The sequence below is a fragment of the Drosophila sulfurigaster genome, chromosome 3 (assembly GCF_023558435.1).
Source record: "Drosophila sulfurigaster albostrigata strain 15112-1811.04 chromosome 3, ASM2355843v2, whole genome shotgun sequence".
NCBI classification, from domain to species: Eukaryota; Metazoa; Arthropoda; class Insecta; order Diptera; family Drosophilidae; genus Drosophila; species Drosophila sulfurigaster.
Genome location: NC_084883.1, coordinates 128,128 through 147,186, shown reverse-complemented (window position 1 = coordinate 147,186; position 19,059 = coordinate 128,128). Strand labels below are relative to the sequence as shown.

The 19,059-nt window shown below is 36.0% G+C and overlaps 1 protein-coding gene across 1 annotated transcript; it reads right to left on the bottom strand.

Moving 5' to 3' along the window:
* Window positions 1–10,994: 10,994 nt before the first annotated feature.
* On the bottom strand, window positions 10,995–16,152 carry LOC133844653 (uncharacterized). Its single transcript, XM_062278736.1, has 3 exons — window positions 15,542–16,152; window positions 14,002–15,273; window positions 10,995–13,911 (listed from the first exon to the last, which is right to left on the bottom strand). Exons 1-3 carry the CDS (start codon window positions 16,150–16,152, stop codon window positions 10,995–10,997), a joined length of 4,800 nt encoding a protein of 1,599 aa, XP_062134720.1.
* Between the last annotated feature and the right edge of the window lie 2,907 nt (window positions 16,153–19,059).

Here is a 19,059-nt window from a genome sequence, read left to right as displayed (position 1 = left end):
ACGACTTTAACATTTTTCAATTTCTAAAAATTTGCCAATTTTTCTATTTTCTCAATTTCCAAAATGTTGCCGCTTTTTATAATTTTTCAACTTCCAAAATTTTGCCGAGTTTTAACTTTTTTCAATTTCTAACTTGCGTTTATTATATTTTTTTCAATTTCCGAATTTTGGCCAATTTTTTCATTTCTTTTAATTTCAATTTCCGAATTTTATCTTATTTTTACATTTTTTCAATTTTCAAAATTATGGCGACTTTTACATTTTTTTAATTTCCCAAAATTTTGCCTATTTTTAAATTTCCAAAATTTTGCTGATTTTTAAATTTTTTCAATTTCCGAATTTTGGCCGATTCTTAAATTTTTTCAATTTCCGAAATTTTACAGACTCTTAAATTTTTTCAATTTCAAAATATTGCCGATTTTACATTTTTCAATTTCCAAAATTTGGCCGATTTTACATTTTTCAATTTCCAAAATTTTGCCGATTTTTACATTTTTTTCATTTTCCAAAATTTTGCCGACTTTTAAATTTTTTCAATTTCCAAAATATTGCCAATTTATACATTTTTTCAATTTCTAAAATTTTGCTGATTTTTACATTTTTTTAATTTCCAAAATTTGGCCGATTTTACATTTTTCAATTTCCAAAATTTTGACGACTTTAACATTTTTTCAATTTCCAAAAATTTGCTAATTTTTAAATTTTTTTCAATTTTTCAAAATTTTACCGATTTTTAAATTTTTTCAATTTCCAAAATATTGCCGATTTTTAAAATTTTTTCAATTTCCAAAATTTGGCCGATTTTTAAATTTTTTTCAATTTCCAAATTTTGTCCGATTTTCACATTTTTTTCAATTTTCAAAATTTTGCCGACTTTTAAATTTTTTCAATTTTCAAAATATTACCGATTTATACATTTTTTCAATTTCCAAAATTTTGCCGAATTTTACATTTTTTTCAATTTTCAAAATTTTGCCGATTTTACATTTTTCAATTTCAAAATATTGGCGATTTTAAAATTTTTTCAATATCAAAATTTGACCGATTTTTAAATTTTTTTCAATTTCCGAATTTTGGCCGATTTTCACATTTTTTTCAATTTCCAAAATTTGGCCGATTTTTAAGTTTGTTTCAATTTCCGAAATTTGGCCGATTTTTACATTTTTTCAATTTCCAAAATTTTGACGACTTTTAAATTTTTTCAATTTTCAAAATATTGCCGATTTTTACATTTTTTCAATTTCCGAATCTTGGCCGATTTTTACATTTTCTCAATTTCCAAAATATTGCCGATTTTTAAAATTTTTTCAATTTCCAAAATTTGGCCGATTTTAAATTTTTCAATTTCAAATTTTGTCCGATTTTCACATTTTTTTCAATTTTCAAAATTTTGCCGACTTTTAAATTTTTTCAATTTTCAAAATATTACCGATTTATACATTTTTTCAATTTCCAAAATTTTGCCGATTTTTACATTTTTTTCAATTTTCAAAATTTTGCCGATTTTTACATTTTTTCAATTTCCAAAATATTGGCGATTTTAAAAATTTTTTCAATATCGAAAATTTGACCGATTTTTAAATTTTTTTCAATTTCCGAATTTTGGCCGATTTTCACATTTTTTTCAATTTCCAAAATTTGGCCGATTTTTAAGTTTGTTTCAATTTCCGAAATTTGGCCGATTTTTACATTTTTTCAATTTCCAAAATTTTGACGACTTTTAAATTTTTTCAATTTTCAAAATATTGCCGATTTTTACATTTTTTCAATATCCGAATTTTGGCCAATTTTTACATTTTTTTAATTTTCCAAACTTTGCCAATTTTTTCATTTTTTAATTTCAATTTTTCCGAATTTTATCTTATTTTTACATTTTTTCAATTTCCAAAATTATGGCGACTTTTACATTTTTTAATTTCCCAAAATTTTGCCGATTTTAAATTTTAAATTTCCAAAATTTTGCTGATTTTAAATTTTTCAATTTCCGAATTTTGGCCGATTCTTAAATTTTTTCAATTTCCGAAATTTTACAGACTCTTAAATTTTTTCAATTTCCAAAATATTGCCGATTTTACATTTTTTTCAATTTCCAAAATTTGGCCGATTTTTACATTTTTTCAATTTCCAAAATTTGGCCGATTTTTACATTTTTTTCAATTTCCAAAATTTTGCCGACTTTTAAATTTTTTCAATTTCTAAAATATTGCCAATTTATACATTTTTTCAATTTCTAAAATTTTGCTGATTTTTACATTTTTTTAATTTCCAAAATTTGGCCGATTTTTACATTTTTTCAATTTCCAAAATTTTGCAGATTTTTACATTTTTTTCAATTTTCAAAATTTTGCCGATTTTTAAATTTTTTCAATTTCCAAAATATTGCCGATTTTTAACATTTTTTCAATTTCCAAAATTTTGCCGATTTTTAAATTTTTTCAATTTCATAAATATTTCCGATTTATACATTTTTTCAATTTCTAAAATTTCGCCGATTTTTACATTTTTTTAATTTCCGAAATTTTGCCGATTTTCACATTTTTTCAATTTCCAATATTATGGCGACTTTTACATTTTTTTAATTTCCCAAAATTTTGACGATTTTTAAATTTTTTAAATTTCCAAAATTTTGCTGATTTTTAAATTTTTTCAATTTCCGAATTTTGGTCGATTTTTAAATTATTTCAATTTCCAAAATTTTGCCGGTTTTTAAATTTGTTTCAATTTTCGAAATTTGGCCGATTTTTACATTTTTTTAATTTCCAAAATTTTGACGACTTTAACATTTTTTCAATTTCCAAAAATTTGCCAATTTTTACATTTTATCAATTTTAAAAATTTTGCCGATTTTTAAATTTTTTCAATTTCCAAAATATTGACGATTTTTAAAATTTTTTCAATTTCCAAAATTTGGCCGATTTTTAATTTTTTTTCAATTTCCAAATTTTGTCCGATTTTCACATTTTTTTCAATTTCCAAAATTTTGCCGACTTTTAAATTTTTTCAATTTTCAAAATATTACCGATTTATACATTTTTTCAATTTCCAAGATTTTGCCGATTTTTACATTTTTTTCAATTTTCAAAATTTTGCCGATTTTTAAATTTTTTCAATTTCCAAAATATTGCCGATTTTTAAAATTTTTTCAATTTCCAAAATTTGGCCGATTTTTAAATTTTTTTCAATTTCCGAATTTTGGCCGATTTTCACATTTTTTTCAATTTCCAAAATTTTGCCGACTTTTAAATTTTTTCAATTTTCAAAATATTGCCGATTTATACATTTTTTCAATTTCCAAAATTTTGACGACTTTTAAATTTTTTCAATTTTCAAAATATTGCCGATTTTTACATTTTTTCAACATCCAAAATTTTGCCGATTTTTAAAATTTTTCAATTTCTAAAATTTTGCCGATTTTTACATTTTTTTAATTTCCAAAATTTTGCCGATTTTCACATTTTTTTCAATTTTCGAATTTTGGACGATTTTTAAATTTGTTTCAATTTCTGAAATTTGGCCGATTCTTTCATTTTTTCAATTTCCAAAATTTTGACGACTTTAACATTTTTTCAATTTTCAAAATATTGCCGATTTTACATTTTTTCATTTTCCATAATTTTGCCGATTTTTAAATTTTTTAAATTTCCAAAATTTTGCCGATTTTTAAATTTTTTTATTTTCATAAATATTTCCGATTTATACATTTTTTCAATTTCTAAAATTTCGCCGATTTTTACATTATTTCAATTTCCAAAATTTTGCCGGTTTTTAAATTTGTTTCAATTTCCGAAATTTGGCCGATTTTACATTTTTAATTTCCAAAATTTTGACGACTTTTAACATTTTTCAATTTCCAAAATTTGCCAATTTTTCTATTTTCTCAATTTCCAAAATGTTGCCGATTTTATAATTTTCAACTTCCAAAATTTTGCCGAGTTTTAACTTTTTTCAATTTCTAACTTGCGTTTATTATATTTTTTTCAATTTCCGAATTTTGGCCAATTTTTACATTTTTTAATTTCCCAAACTTTGCCAATTTTTTTCATTTCTTTTAATTTCAATTTCCGAATTTTATCTTATTTTACATTTTTTCAATTTTCAAAATTATGGCGACTTTTACATTTTTTTAATTTCCCAAAATTTTGCCTATTTTTAAATTTCCAAAATTTTGCTGATTTTTAAATTTTTTCAATTTCCGAATTTTGGCCGATTCTTAAATTTTTTCAATTTCCGAAATTTTACAGACTCTTAAATTTTTTCAATTTCCAAAATATTGCCGATTTTTACATTTTTTCAATTTCCAAAATTTGGCCGATTTTACATTTTTCAATTTCCAAAATTTTGCCGATTTTAACATTTTTTTCATTTTCCAAAATTTTGCCGACTTTTAAATTTTTTCAATTTCCAAAATATTGCCAATTTATACATTTTTTCAATTTCTAAAATTTTGCTGATTTTTACATTTTTTTAATTTCCAAAATTTGGCCGATTTTTACATTTTTTCAATTTCCAAAATTTTGACGACTTTAACATTTTTTCAATTTCCAAAAATTTGCCAATTTTTACATTTTTTTCAATTTTTCAAAATTTTACCGATTTTTAAATTTTTTCAATTTCCAAAATATTGCCGATTTTAAAATTTTTCAATTTCCAAAATTTGGCCGATTTTAAATTTTTCAATTTCCAAATTTTGTCCGATTTTCACATTTTTTTCAATTTTCAAAATTTTGCCGACTTTTAAATTTTTTCAATTTTCAAAATATTACCGATTTATACATTTTTTCAATTTCCAAAATTTTGCCGATTTTTACATTTTTTTCAATTTTCAAAATTTTGCCGATTTTTACATTTTTTCAATTTCCAAAATATTGGCGATTTTAAAAATTTTTTCAATATCCAAAATTTGACCGATTTTTAAATTTTTTTCAATTTCCGAATTTTGGCCGATTTTCACATTTTTTTCAATTTCCAAAATTTGGCCGATTTTTAAGTTTGTTTCAATTTCCGAAATTTGGCCGATTTTACATTTTCAATTTCCAAAATTTTGACGACTTTTAAATTTTTTCAATTTTCAAAATATTGCCGATTTTTACATTTTTTCAATTTCCGAATCTTGGCCGATTTTTACATTTTCTCAATTTTCAAAATGTTGCCGATTTTTATAATTTTTCAACTTCCAAAATTTTGCCGAGTTTTAAATTTTTTTCAATTTCTAACTTGCGTTTATTATATTTTTTTCAATATCCGAATTTTGGCCAATTTTTACATTTTTTTAATTTTCCAAACTTTGCCAATTTTTTCATTTCTTTTAATTTCAATTTTTACAATTTTATCTTATTTTTACATTTTTCAATTTCAAAATTATGGCGACTTTTACATTTTTTTAATTTCCCAAAATTTTGCCGATTTTTAAATTTTTTCAATTTCCGAATCTTGGCCGATTTTTACATTTTCTCAATTTTCAAAATGTTGCCGATTTTTATAATTTTTCAACTTCCAAAATTTTGCCGAGTTTTAAATTTTTTTCAATTTCTAACTTGCGTTTATTATATTTTTTTCAATATCCGAATTTTGGCCAATTTTTACATTTTTTTAATTTTCCAAACTTTGCCAATTTTTTCATTTCTTTTAATTTCAATTTTTCCGAATTTTATCTTATTTTTACATTTTTTCAATTTCCAAAATTATGGCGACTTTTACATTTTTTTAATTTCCCAAAATTTTGCCGATTTTTAAATTTTTTCAATTTCCGAATCTTGGCCGATTTTTACATTTTCTCAATTTTCAAAATGTTGCCGATTTTTACATTTTTTCAATTTCCAAAATTTTGACGACTTTTAAATTTTTTCAATTTTCAAAATATTGCCGATTTTTACATTTTTTCAATTTCCGAATCTTGGCCGATTTTTACATTTTCTCAATTTTCAAAATATTTGCCGATTTTATAATTTTTCAACTTCCAAAATTTTGCCGAGTTTTAAATTTTTTTCAATTTCTAACTTGCGTTTATTATATTTTTTTCAATATCCGAATTTTGGCCAATTTTTACATTTTTTTAATTTTCCAAACTTTGCCAATTTTTTCATTTCTTTTAATTTCAATTTTTCCGAATTTTATCTTATTTTTACATTTTTTTAATTTCCAAAATTTTGACGACTTTAACATTTTTTCAATTTCCAAAAATTTGCCAATTTTTCTATTTTCTCAATTTCCAAAATGTTGCCGATTTTTATAATTTTTCAACTTCCAAAATTTTGCCGAGTTTTAACTTTTCAATTTCTAACTTGCGTTTATTATATTTTTCAATTTCCGAATTTTGGCCAATTTTACATTTTTAATTTCCCAAACTTTTGCCAATTTTCATTTCTTTTAATTTCAATTTTTCCGAATTTTATCTTATTTTTACATTTTTTCAATTTCCAAAATTATGGCGACTTTTACATTTTTTTAATTTCCCAAAATTTTGCCGATTTTTAAATTTTTTAAATTTCCAAAATTTTGCTGATTTTAAATTTTTCAATTTCCGAATTTTGCCGATTCTAAATTTTTCAATTTCCGAAATTTTACAGACTCTTAAATTTTTCAATTTCAAAATATTGCCGATTTTACATTTTTCAATTTCCAAAATTTGGCCGATTTTACATTTTTCAATTTCCAAAATTTGGCCGATTTTACATTTTTTTCAATTTCCAAAATTTTGCCGACTTTTAAATTTTTTCAATTTCCAAAATATTGCCAATTTATACATTTTTTCAATTTCTAAAATTTTGCTGATTTTTACATTTTTTTAATTTCCGAATTTTGCCCGATTTTTACATTTTTTCAATTTCCAAAATTTTGCCGATTTTTACATTTTTTTCAATTTTCAAAATTTTGCCGATTTTTAAATTTTTTTAATTTCCGAAATTTTGCCGATTTTCACATTTTTTCAATTTCCGAATTTTGGTCGATTTTTAAATTATTTCAATTTCCAAAATTTTGCCGGTTTTTAAATTTGTTCCAATTTCCGAAATTTGGTCGATTTTTACATTTTTTCAATTTCCAAAATTTTGACGACTTTTAAATTTTTTCAATTTTCAAAATATTACCGATTTATACATTTTTTCAATTTCCAAAATTTTGCCGATTTTTACATTTTTTTCAATTTTAAAAATTTTGCCGATTTTTAAATTTTTTCAATTTCCAAAATATTGACGATTTTTAAAATTTTTTCAATTTCCAAAATTTGGCCGATTTTTAATTTTTTTTCAATTTCCAAATTTTGTCCGATTTTCACATTTTTTTCAATTTCCAAAATTTTGCCGACTTTTAAATTTTTTCAATTTTCAAAATATTACCGATTTATACATTTTTTCAATTTCTAAAATTTTGCCGATTTTACATTTTTTCAATTTTCAAAATTTTGCCGATTTTAAATTTTTCAATTTCAAAATATTGCCGATTTTAAAATTTTTCAATTTCAAAATTTGGCCGATTTTTAAATTTTTTTCAATTTCCGAATTTTGGCCGATTTTCACATTTTTTTCAATTTCCAAAATTTTGCCGACTTTTAAATTTTTCAATTTTCAAAATATTGCCGATTTATACATTTTTTCAATTTCCAAAATTTTGACGACTTTTAAATTTTTTCAATTTTCAAAATATTGCCGATTTTTACATTTTTTCAATTTCAAAATATTGCCGATTTTTAACATTTTTTCAATTTCCAAAATTTGGCCGATTTTTAAATTTTTTTCAATTTCCGAATTTTGGCCGATTTTCACATTTTTTTCAATTTCCAAAATTTGGCCGATTTTTAAATTTGTTTCAATTTCCGAAATTTGGTCGATTTTTACATTTTTTCAATTTCCAAAATTTTGACGACTTTTAAATTTTTTCAATTTTCAAAATATTGCCGATTTTTACATTTTTTCAATTTCCAAAATTTTGACGACTTTTAAATTTTTTCAATTTTCAAAATATTGCCGATTTTTACATTTTTTCAATTTCCAAAATATTGCCGATTTTTAAAATTTTTTCAATTTCCAAAATTTGGCCGATTTTTAAATTTTTTTCAATATCCGAATTTTGGCCGATTTTCACATTTTTTTCAATTTCCAAAATTTGGCCGATTTTTAAATTTGTTTCAATTTCCGAAATTTGGTCGATTTTTACTTTTTCTCAATTTCCAAAATTTTGCCGATTTTTATAATTTTTCAACTTCCAAAATTTTGCCGAGTTTTAAATTTTTTTCAATTTCTAACTTGCGTTTATTATATTTTTTTCAATTTCCGAATTTTGGCCAATTTTTACATTTTTTTAATTTCCCAAACTTTGCAAATTTTTTCATTGCTTTTAATTTCAATTTCCGAATTTTATCTTATTTTTACATTTTTTCAATTTCCAAAATTATGGCGACTTTTACATTTTTTTAATTTCCCAAAATTTTGCCGATTTTTAAATTTTTTAAATTTTCAAAATTTTGCTGATTTTTAAATTTTTTCAATTTCCGAATTTTGGCCGATTCTTAAATTTTTTCAATTTCCGAAATTTTGCCGATTTTTACATTTTTTCAATTTCCAAAATTTTGCCGATTTTACATTTTTTCATTTTCCAAAATTTTGCCGACTTTTAAATTTTTTAAATTTTCAAAATTTTGCTGATTTTTACATTTTTTCAATTTCCAAAATTTGGCCGATTTTTACATTTTTTCAATTTCCAAAATTTTGCCGATTTTTACATTTTTTCATTTTCCAAAATTTTGCCGACTTTTAAATTTTTTCAATTTCCAAAATATTGCCAATTAATACATTTTATCAATTTCTAAAATTTTGCTGATTTTTACATTTTTTTAATTTCCAAAATTTGGCCGATTTTTACATTTTTTCAATTTCCAAAATTTTGACGACTTTAACATTTTTTCAATTTCCAAAAATTTGCCAATTTTTACATTTTTTTCAATTTTTCAAAATTTTGCCGATTTTTAAATTTTTTCAATTTCCAAAATATTGCCGATTTTTAAATTTTTTCAATTTCCAAAATTTGGCCGATTTTTAAATTTTTTCAATTTCCAAATTTTGTCCGATTTTCACATTTTTTCAATTTCCAAAATTTTGCCGATTTTTAAATTTTTTCAATTTTCAAAATATTACCGATTTATACATTTTTTCAATTTCCAAAATTTTGCCGATTTTTACTTTTTTCAATTTTCAAAATTTTGCCGACTTTTAAATTTTTTCAATTTTAAAAATATTACCGATTTATACATTTTTTCAATTTCCAAAATTTTGCCGATTTTTACATTTTTTTCAATTTTCAAAATTTTGCCGATTTTTACATTTTTTTCAATTTCCAAAATGTTCGTGGGGGCGCTGAAAAATGTCCAGAATGTTTTGCTTCCCGAAAATAAGAACACTCGCGGTTTTTTCACTATATATAATTGTTGATTTATTAAGACTTTTCGGGTTATTGTTTCGCACAGGAGTAGGGGGTAATTGTACCGAGTTACAAGAGACGTGATTTGATACTAATTAATAGAAAAAAGCCGACGGCATTTCGGCGATCTATGCTGAGCGCGGCTCAGCGGTGGTGAGTTGTGGGAGAGAGAAGCTGAGAGCACTGGAGCTTGAGTGCATTCTTACGCACTGAGCGCATTGCTAGTGAGCGAAAAAGCTTTGAGTGCTTTTCGGTCGGCGGAGCGGAGGTGTGCCTCTCACTTAGCAATGCGCTCGCATCAACATTCTCCCCCCCTTGCAATATTGGGATTGCAACGGAAACTGCTAGTAGCACGTGCCTGACAGAATCCAGCCCAGCGTGGAATTCTGCGCCATAGGCAGTCCGCCTTGGCCCGGGAGGATACCCGGTAGCACGACGTCAGGGTACACATCAGCCCCCAAGACTGCCGAGACCGATGCCGAGCGGAACCAGTCCTTGTCAGCCAACACGAGGTTGCTGAAGGAACTGGGCCCGGCTGGTGTGACAGTCCTGGTGGGCGTCGTTGTATGGAGCTGTGGATCGGTTTTGAAGACGACCTCCCGGCTCATGGGTGACGTCTTGGAGCGCAACGTTGCCGTGCACGCTCCTTCTGCGCCCACGCGAGTAATGGAGAGGCCCATGGCCACTGCCATCGACTCGCTGATGCGGCTTACGGGACAGCACGGATCCATGAGCACTCGAGCTTCGAAGGTCGCCTTCCCCGTGTCTAGCCAGACCGCCGCGGTGGGGAGAATACTGACTCCCTTGCACTGGAGTAGTGCCGTCAATGACAAGGCGGGGCTAGGCACGGGTCTGGTGTGTGGGGAAGTCGGCCGGTCCATCCGGGATGACGATGGTCCTCCTCTGGTGAGTGCCGGGTGGTCGCGTCGGCCCCTCGGTCGTCGCGCCAACCGCTGCTTGGGTTTAGGATCCCGCATGTGCAGCATGGAGTGGTGGTCCTCACCACAATGTCTGCACCGTCCACCGCTGCGGCAAGTGCCCCCGGAGTGCTGATGAGCCAAGCAGTTGGGACAGTACTTATTGACAAGTACTGCCCGGAGCCGCTTCTCTAGCGTCAGCTGGGCAAACCGTGGACATTTGCGCAGCGCGTGGACACCGCGGCACACCCTACAGCGGAACGAGTTTGTGCCGGGAGGCACATACTCACCGCGCTGGGGGGCGGCCTGGCGAGGCACGGAAACTCCACGCGGAGTAACCGGTGCCACCGGTGCTGGAGAGGGCTCGGACTCCATCGGGGCGTCTTGTCTCGGCGGAGAGCCGACAGTCGGAGGCGAAAGGGAGCGCGCTGGCGAGAAGAGCCCTCGCAAGCTCACTCCGTCGGAGAGGGAGCAGGATGATCTTCTGGAGGACGCCATGGTAAACTGTAACGGGATGAAACCAAAAAAGCGAAAAAACAAAAGGAAGAGAAAAAGAACAAAAAAATAATAGATTAAATGAAGAACATGGCGCGGAATGAATTGCCTAAGCCGGAAAAGAAAAAAACCACAGGATAGTCGATGGCAGTAGAGAGAAGAATAGGTGACTCAGAGCGCGTGTCCCGTAGGAAGGAGGACCAGCTTTGCAACTGGTCGGCGGAAAACACCACGACACGTCTGGATGTCTACCACACGGACCCTTTCATCAGCGCCTGGGCAAGCGGTCAGCACACGCTCGAGGCGCCATTCTTGTGGCGGTATATTCTCCTCTCTGATGACCACCATGTCACCGAATTGGAGATCGCGTGAAGGTGACTGCCACTTATTCCGCTTATGCAATTCCTTCAGATATTCGTTCTTCCATCGCACACAGAAATGCTGATGGAGAGCCTTGAGCCGTTGCCAGCGGTTGCGGATGGACTCCACATCCTCTCTGGACTCTGGCTCTGCCATGGAGAGTAGCGGACCCCCGATCAGGAAATGACCGGGAGTAAGTGCCGCCAAGTCGCTCACATCCTCTGACATAGGAGTCAAAGGCCGCGAATTGAGGCACGCTTCAATTTTAGATAGGAGGGTGGAAAGCTCCTCGAACGTATGTTTTACGGAGGAAACCGTCTTGTAGAAATGCGTCTTGAAGCTCTTGACGCCCGCTTCCCAGAGACCCCCCATGTGAGGGGCACCAGGTGGGTTGAAATGCCATGCAAGACCTTGATGGCTGTGAGTGGTGACAATCAGGTTGCGGGTGCTCTCCACAAATTCTTTGGAGAGAATGGAGGAGGCTCCGACGAACGTTTTCCCGTTGTCAGAGTACATGTGGAGAGGGCACCCGCGCCGTGCCACGAATCGGGAGAAAGCTTCCAAGAACTTTTCCGCTGTCAGATCCGTGGTCGCCTCAAGATGGATTGCCTTCGTGCTGAAGCACGCGAAGACACATACGTAACCCTTCGTAATCTTGCAGCCCCGTCCGACGTAGCTCTTGACGTCGAAGGGACCGGCGAAGTCTACTCCGGAGTTAGTGAAAGGTCGCGAAAAAGTCGACCGGGCGGTTGGGAGATCACCCATCAGCTGCGACTGGAGCTTGCGGCGATGAATCACGCAGGTCTTGCATGCACTAATTACTGTCTTCAAGTTCCTCAGCTTGGGAATCCAGAACTTGGTTCGGACCAGCCGCATCACCAATTGGTTGCCTCCATGGAGGGAGACTTGATGCGTGAAGGAAACCAGGAGGCGTGAAAACACGCAGCCGAACGGGAGAATTATTGGATGCCGTTCGTCGTAGGATAAGGAGGTGGACGCTCTTACGCGTCCACAGGAACGCAGGACACCTTGCCTGTCAAGGAACGGATTCAAGCTTAGGATATCGCTTGACCCGATTAGACGATTATGGGACCGGAGGGAAGCACACTCTTTCGCGTATACCCGATTCTGAGCCTGTACAATCAGCCTCTCTTGAGCTTCTGCAAGCTCTTGAGAGCTGAGCGTCTCTGGAAACGAGACCTTGGGTTGGCGGCAACGCTGGGCAAACCTTCGCACATACGCAAACACTCGGAGCGCTCGATCGAACCTGGAGAAACGGTCGAGGAAGTCCTCACATAGGACTTGCGCTGCATGGACCTTCACCGCTCGACACTCCAATTCAGTATCGAGCCCAATGACTGGTGAAGGCCACTGCGCTGGTGAGTGCGTCAGCCATTCAGGCCCCTGCCACCAAAGGCGACTGGCCAGTAGCTCTTGCGGCGAGACACCGCGGCTTGCCAGATCGGCTGGGTTGTGTTCGGAACGAACATGCTGCCAAGTGCCATTCACCGAGTGAATCTTGGCCACTCGGTTCGCCACGAAAGTGGTCCACTTGCATGGCTGTTTATCCAACCATGCCAGAACGATAGTGGAATCTGTCCACAGGTACGTCTCAGCGTCGGGGGTGGGAAAATGTGGTAGGAGGGCAGCGGATAACTCTGCCAACAGGAGAGCTCCGCACAGCTCAAGACGAGGTAGAGAGACCGTCTTGATAGGTGCAACTCTAGTCTTCGCTGCTAGAAGGCTCACAGACACTTGTCCAGCTGTTTCCACACGTGCGTAAAGAGCGGCTCCATACGCGCTTTGAGAGGCGTCGCAAAAACCGTGGAATTGGATTTTTGCGCCGGGAGTGTAGTTGGTCCATCTAGGAATGCGGATGTCCTGCAAGGACGAATAGTTCCGCAGAAAACTGGTCCACTGCTCTGTGAGATCCGCCGGTAAGGAGTCGTCCCAGCCGATTTCTTGCTTCCAGATTTCTTGCATAAAAATCTTGGCCCAAATGACCACGGGAGCAAGCCAACCTGCAGGATCGAACAACTTGGCGATCTGCGACAGCACTTCTCTCTTACTGAAAGATGGTTTGGACACCATCTCGGCGGTGACGAAAAAGAGCTCGTCGGACGTGGCCCGCCAACGAATGCCTAGCGTCTTTGCGACACTAGCTTCGTCAATCTCGAGGAAGTCTGCACAGAGCAAGTGATCCTTAGGGATTCTCCTCAGCACATCTTTGGAGTTCGAGGTCCACTTACGCAAAGGGAACCCAGCACTCTCGAGCGCTGTTCGAAGCTCATCTATAGCAGACACCGCAGCCTGCTTAGTGTGAGCTCCTGCTAGGACGTCATCAACGTACATATAATTGGCGATGATGTCACTAGCAAGGGGGTACCGGTCGCGAACATCACTCGCAAGCTGATGCAGAACGCGGATAGCCAGGTACGGAGCACAGTTCACTCCAAAGGTGACTGTGTTGAGTTCAAAGTCGCATAACTTCTCGTCTGGAGTACGGAAGAGCAACCTTGGAAACCGGGTGTGTTTGGGATCCACAAGGATTTGCCGATACATCTTGGTGATGTCAGCGTTGAAGACGAATTGGAAAAACCTCCATTTCAGGATTTGAATGGTCAGGTCGGATTGAAGGATTGGCCCAGTGTGGAGGATGTCGTTCAGACTCTTCCCGTTTGAAGTCGGGCTGGAGGCGTTGAATACAACGCGGAGCTTTGTGGTGGTGCTGTCGGGCTTGAGAACAGCGTGATGCGGCAAATATTAGTTGCCGGAACTGGATGGAGGGACTTGAGTCATGTGACCCAAATCCAGATACTCTCGAATAACGGAGTCATATTGTTCCTTCAGAGAGTCGTTCCTCTTTAAACGGCTCTCGTTTCTCAGGAACTGAGCGAGAGCGGTAGCCCTCGAGTGACCCAGGTCAACGTGACCAGGATCGCGGAATGGAAGCGTGACCATGTAGCGACCCGTTGAGGTTCGCACGGTCGTGGCGTTGAAGTTAGCCTCACAAAAAAGGTCAGATTCTTTTGCTGGGCTAGCCGGCAGGTCCTCCACCTCCCAAAATTTGGAGAGGAGTTCCTCCAATGGCGGAGTTCGCTCGACGGACAGTCGAGCCGAAAAGGACGAAATGGATTTTGAAATGGATCCCGACACAGGGCCAGTCAGGATCCAACCGAAAATGGTCTCTTGACCGAGGAGGGTCCCACAAATGTTAGGGTCAGAGCCGCCGAGCAGAATGGACGGGAGGATGTCAGCGCCTAGTAGCACATCAATCTGCGAACTCTCATGGAATTTGGGGTCTGCCAGTTGGATGCTGGGCAGTTTCTCGAGGAGCGTTTGTGGGACGGAACATGAGGGCAGATTCCCCGCTAACTGGGGGAGGACGTACGCCGACGCCTCGATCTGCAAATCGGGTCTGACCGGGGAGCCAATTAAGAAATGGCAAAACTTTCGGGGCTGGGCTGCCACAGCTTGTGTCAGCCCAGAAACGCGGGCTTGCACGGATGTATACGGCATCCTCAAGCGCTTGAACAACTTCTCTGAGAGGAAGGTGGCTTCTGATCCGGAGTCAATCAGAGGCCGAGCTGTATAGCGGACGCCGAGATGGCATACATGAATGACAGCTGTGCTGAGCAGAACACCTTGTGTGTTAACTGCCACGAAGGATTGGACGTTAGCTGACTGGGTGGAAGTGGACTGTATTGGAGATGGAATGGGGGTTGTGACTGTCGGCGCCGGGCTCACTCGGTGCAAGAGTGTATGATGACGACCCTTGCAAGTAAAGCAGCTGTGCGCACTTGTGCACTCAGCCAGGATATGGCCTCGTGCGAAACAATTGAGACACAGCTTCTGTTGCTTTATATAATTGACCCTATCGTTGATACCCATCTGGAGGAAACGCGGGCACAAACGAATCGGGTGATTCTCCCGGGAACACAACTTGCAGGACTGGGTTTTTGAAGTTACCCGACTCTCAAAGGAGTTTACCTGCTTGGCGACGGGGCCTCCTTGCGTGAGGCTCGCGGAACCGTCGGAGCGCTCGTGCTGGCTGACACTTCCGCTATCGCTTCTAGGGTGCGATACCGCTCTAGAAGGAAATCGTTCATGTCAGCCCACGTTGGAACGTCGCTCTTATTCTGGATGGACTGTTCCCAAAGAGAAAGGGTCAATTTGGGGAGCCTCGAAGAACACAGGAAAACCAGGATGCAATCCCAATTCTCCGTATTGATCTTTGAGTGCTCCAAAGCCGTCAAGCACCCTTGGATAGTGCTTTGCAACTCTTGAATGGCTGCACCCGACTCTTGCCCGATGGCGGGCAAATTAAAAGGATACGCAGCTGACTGTTCACGAGCAACCGTTTGTTCTCAAAACGCTCAGTCAAGCTGGACCATGCCGACTGAAACCCTTCATTGGTCAAAGGAGACTTTGACACAATGGCATGGGCTTCACCGCTGGTCTTGGAGTTGAGATGGAAAAGTTTCTCAACTTCCGACAGTCTAGGATTTCGGATGTAAATAGCCGTGAATAAGTCTCGGAAGGTGGGCCAGCGAGTGTAATCGCCTCCGAAAACTTCGGTGTCGCACGGAGGTAGGCGACACCCTGTGGACACGAACGGCACGGCTGGGGGTTGTACGGGTGTACGAGGAGTGAGTGCCTGGGAGGCATCAGCTATTTGCTCACTTAGCTGAGCGGACCACTGCTCATAGAGAATATAGCAGTAATCATATTTTGCCTGAATGGTAGGCAACTCGTCTGTCGTCATTTCATCCGACATGACGCAGGAGCAAGCCTCGTACTCCTTCTCGACCTTGTCCAACAAGGCACGCATCTGGTCCCTCCGGACCTGGCATGTGTACAGGGACGCGCTGTCAGTAGAAGCATTGTTAAGTCGCGCCGCAAAGTGACTTATTCGGTCAGTCGCGGCGATGAACTTATTCAATGCCGAATCTATTACATTGTGTGCCATTTTGCTTTGTGAACGAGTAACAATTGGCCGAGGAATTGGGTCGGAAGCAACCTTGGTCTTAGGAACAGACGGAGGTTTCGTGACGAGGATCAGAGGCTTGGTACCGGAAGTGGGCGAAACACTAGCTGACCGTGCGGGGACCTCCCTTTTGGTGTGAACTGGTGATGTGCTGGATGCACGAAGAGCCGGTTCCCCCTTGGATCTAGGAAGAGGGAGGTTATTCGAAACTCTAGCGGCGCTAGTAGAAGGCACGGACAGTCTAGTTTTAGTCTTATCGGGTTTGCCCGTTGACATGCTACGCACGGAAGGTAGGAAGCCGCTGGTTAGAAAACCAGAAAATCACAGAAAATATACCAAAAAAATACCAAATGGAACTTTGTTTTTTTTTTATATATATATCCGGAAACGGCCCAGAAGGTGGAAACGAAACGGAAGGCACGTAGCAACTAGTAAAAGAAAAATACCAAATAAAATACTGGAAAAAATACCACAGGTAGTGCTGAGGTATTTTGTACCCCAAATGGGTACGGACTGCGGACACAGGCAACGAACGCAAAGGGGCCGGGGGAAAATTCCCGCGACAATCAAGCAAACGATTGTCGGAAACAAGAACAAAAAAAAAGCACGGAAAAATACCACAAAACCACAATATGCTGGAAAAAACACAAATGTGGTTAAGAAAGCGCTGGATGGAAAAATAATAAATAAATTGTCACGGAAAAACACAAAAAATTATTTATATATTGTATATGGATATGTGGTGGAAGGAGAAGTGTATTTATATGTAGGTGTGTATATGTGTGTGTGTATGTCTATGTGTGTGTGGACACTGGCTGGAGGTAGCCTATACACCGACACTTGAGCTGGGAGTTGCTCTCAAATACACACACTAAATATATCACTTGAAAAAAAAAATTTCAAAAAAAAAGGGGTAGGGTATGTCGAGTGCGACTACCGCTGCCCTGCCAATCTGTTACTTCACTCGCAGAAGTACTTATACACGCGGTTAAGCATGCACATCAGTAAGTACGTATGTATGTATGTGCTTGCACTGCGCTGCCAACGTCTAAGCAAGTGAACTGCACGTATATTTGTATGTAACACAAAAGAGAGCGAGAGCAAGTGCGGACAACAGCGAATGCACAAGAGTGCGTGTGTGTGTGTTGAGAGAGCGCGAGAGCAAGCGCGGCTGCAAGCTGGTGCCGAAATATGTGTGTATGTATGTATGTCGGCAATTACCGCGACATACAAACGTACAAGAAATAACGGATAAGAATTAAGCAAAACGAAATTCTGGTACACAACTTGGATTTAAGTTAATTAATTCGTATGATTATATATGTATGGAGTATACAATATATAATCCTCGCACTTTAAAAGATGATTCTCTTTGGATAATTTACACTTGTCACTGCACTTGCACTTGCAAAAAAAAAAGGAAAAATACACATGCATACATACGTTCGCGATTGGCGGAAAAAACAAATATAATTATTTATTATAAATGTAATTAGGCAAAAAACCATGGAAAAGGTCGTCCGAAGAACAAAGAAGGCAATTGGCAAAAGCTATGGGAAAAACTTTTGCGCAATATGGCGGAATTGGAGGGGCGGACGACCGTGGTAGAAGGAATAGAAAAGAAGCAAAAACTAGTGGCACTTATCTGCGGATGTAAACTGGAACGATGAAAAATAGATTGATGATCTCCGGCTCGAAGGACCAATGTTCGTGGGGGCGCTGAAAAATGTCCAGAATGTTTTGCTTCCCGAAAATAAGAACACTCGCGGTTTTTTCACTATATATAATTGTTGATTTATTAAGACTTTTCGGGTTATTGTTTCGCACAGGAGTAGGGGGTAATTGTACCGAGTTACAAGAGACGTGATTTGATACTAATTAATAGAAAAAAGCCGACGGCATTTCGGCGATCTATGCTGAGCGCGGCTCAGCGGTGGTGAGTTGTGGGAGAGAGAAGCTGAGAGCACTGGAGCTTGAGTGCATTCTTACGCACTGAGCGCATTGCTAGTGAGCGAAAAAGCTTTGAGTGCTTTTCGGTCGGCGGAGCGGAGGTGTGCCTCTCACTTAGCAATGCGCTCGCATCAACACAAAATATTGCCGATTTTTAAAATCTTTTCAATTTCCAAAATTTGACCGATTTTTAAATTTTTTTCAATTTCCGAATTTTGGCCGATTTTCACATTTTTTTCAATTTCCAAAATTTGGCCGATTTTTAAGTTTGTTTCAATTTCCGAAATTTGGCCGATTTTTACATTTTTTCAATTTCCAAAATTTTGACGACTTTTAAATTTTTTCAATTTTCAAAATATTGCCGATTTTTACATTTTTTCAATTTCCGAATCTTGGCCGATTTTTACATTTTCTCAATTTCCAAAATGTTGCCGATTTTTATAATTTTTCAACTTCCAAAATTTTGCCGAGTTTTAAATTTTTTTCAATTTCTTACTTGCGTTTATTATATTTTTTTCAATTTCCGAATTTTGGCCAATTTTTACATTTTTTTAATTTCCCAAACTTTGCCAATTTTTTCATTTCTTTTAATTTCAATTTCCGAATTTTATCTTATTTTTACATTTTTTCAATTTCCAAAATTATGGTGACTTTTACATTTTCTTAATTTCCCAAAATTTTGCCGATTTTTAAATTTTTTCAATTTCCAAAATTTTGCTGATTTTTAAATTTTTTCAATTTCCGAATTTTGGCCGATTCTTAAATTTTTTCAAATTCCGAAATTTTACAGACTCTTAAATTTTTTCAATTTCCAAAATTTGGGCGATTTTTACATTTTTTCAATTTCCAAAATTTGGCCGATTTTTAAATTTTTTTCAATTTCCAAAATTTGACCGATTTTTAAATTTTTTTCAATTTCCGAATTTTGGCCGATTTTCA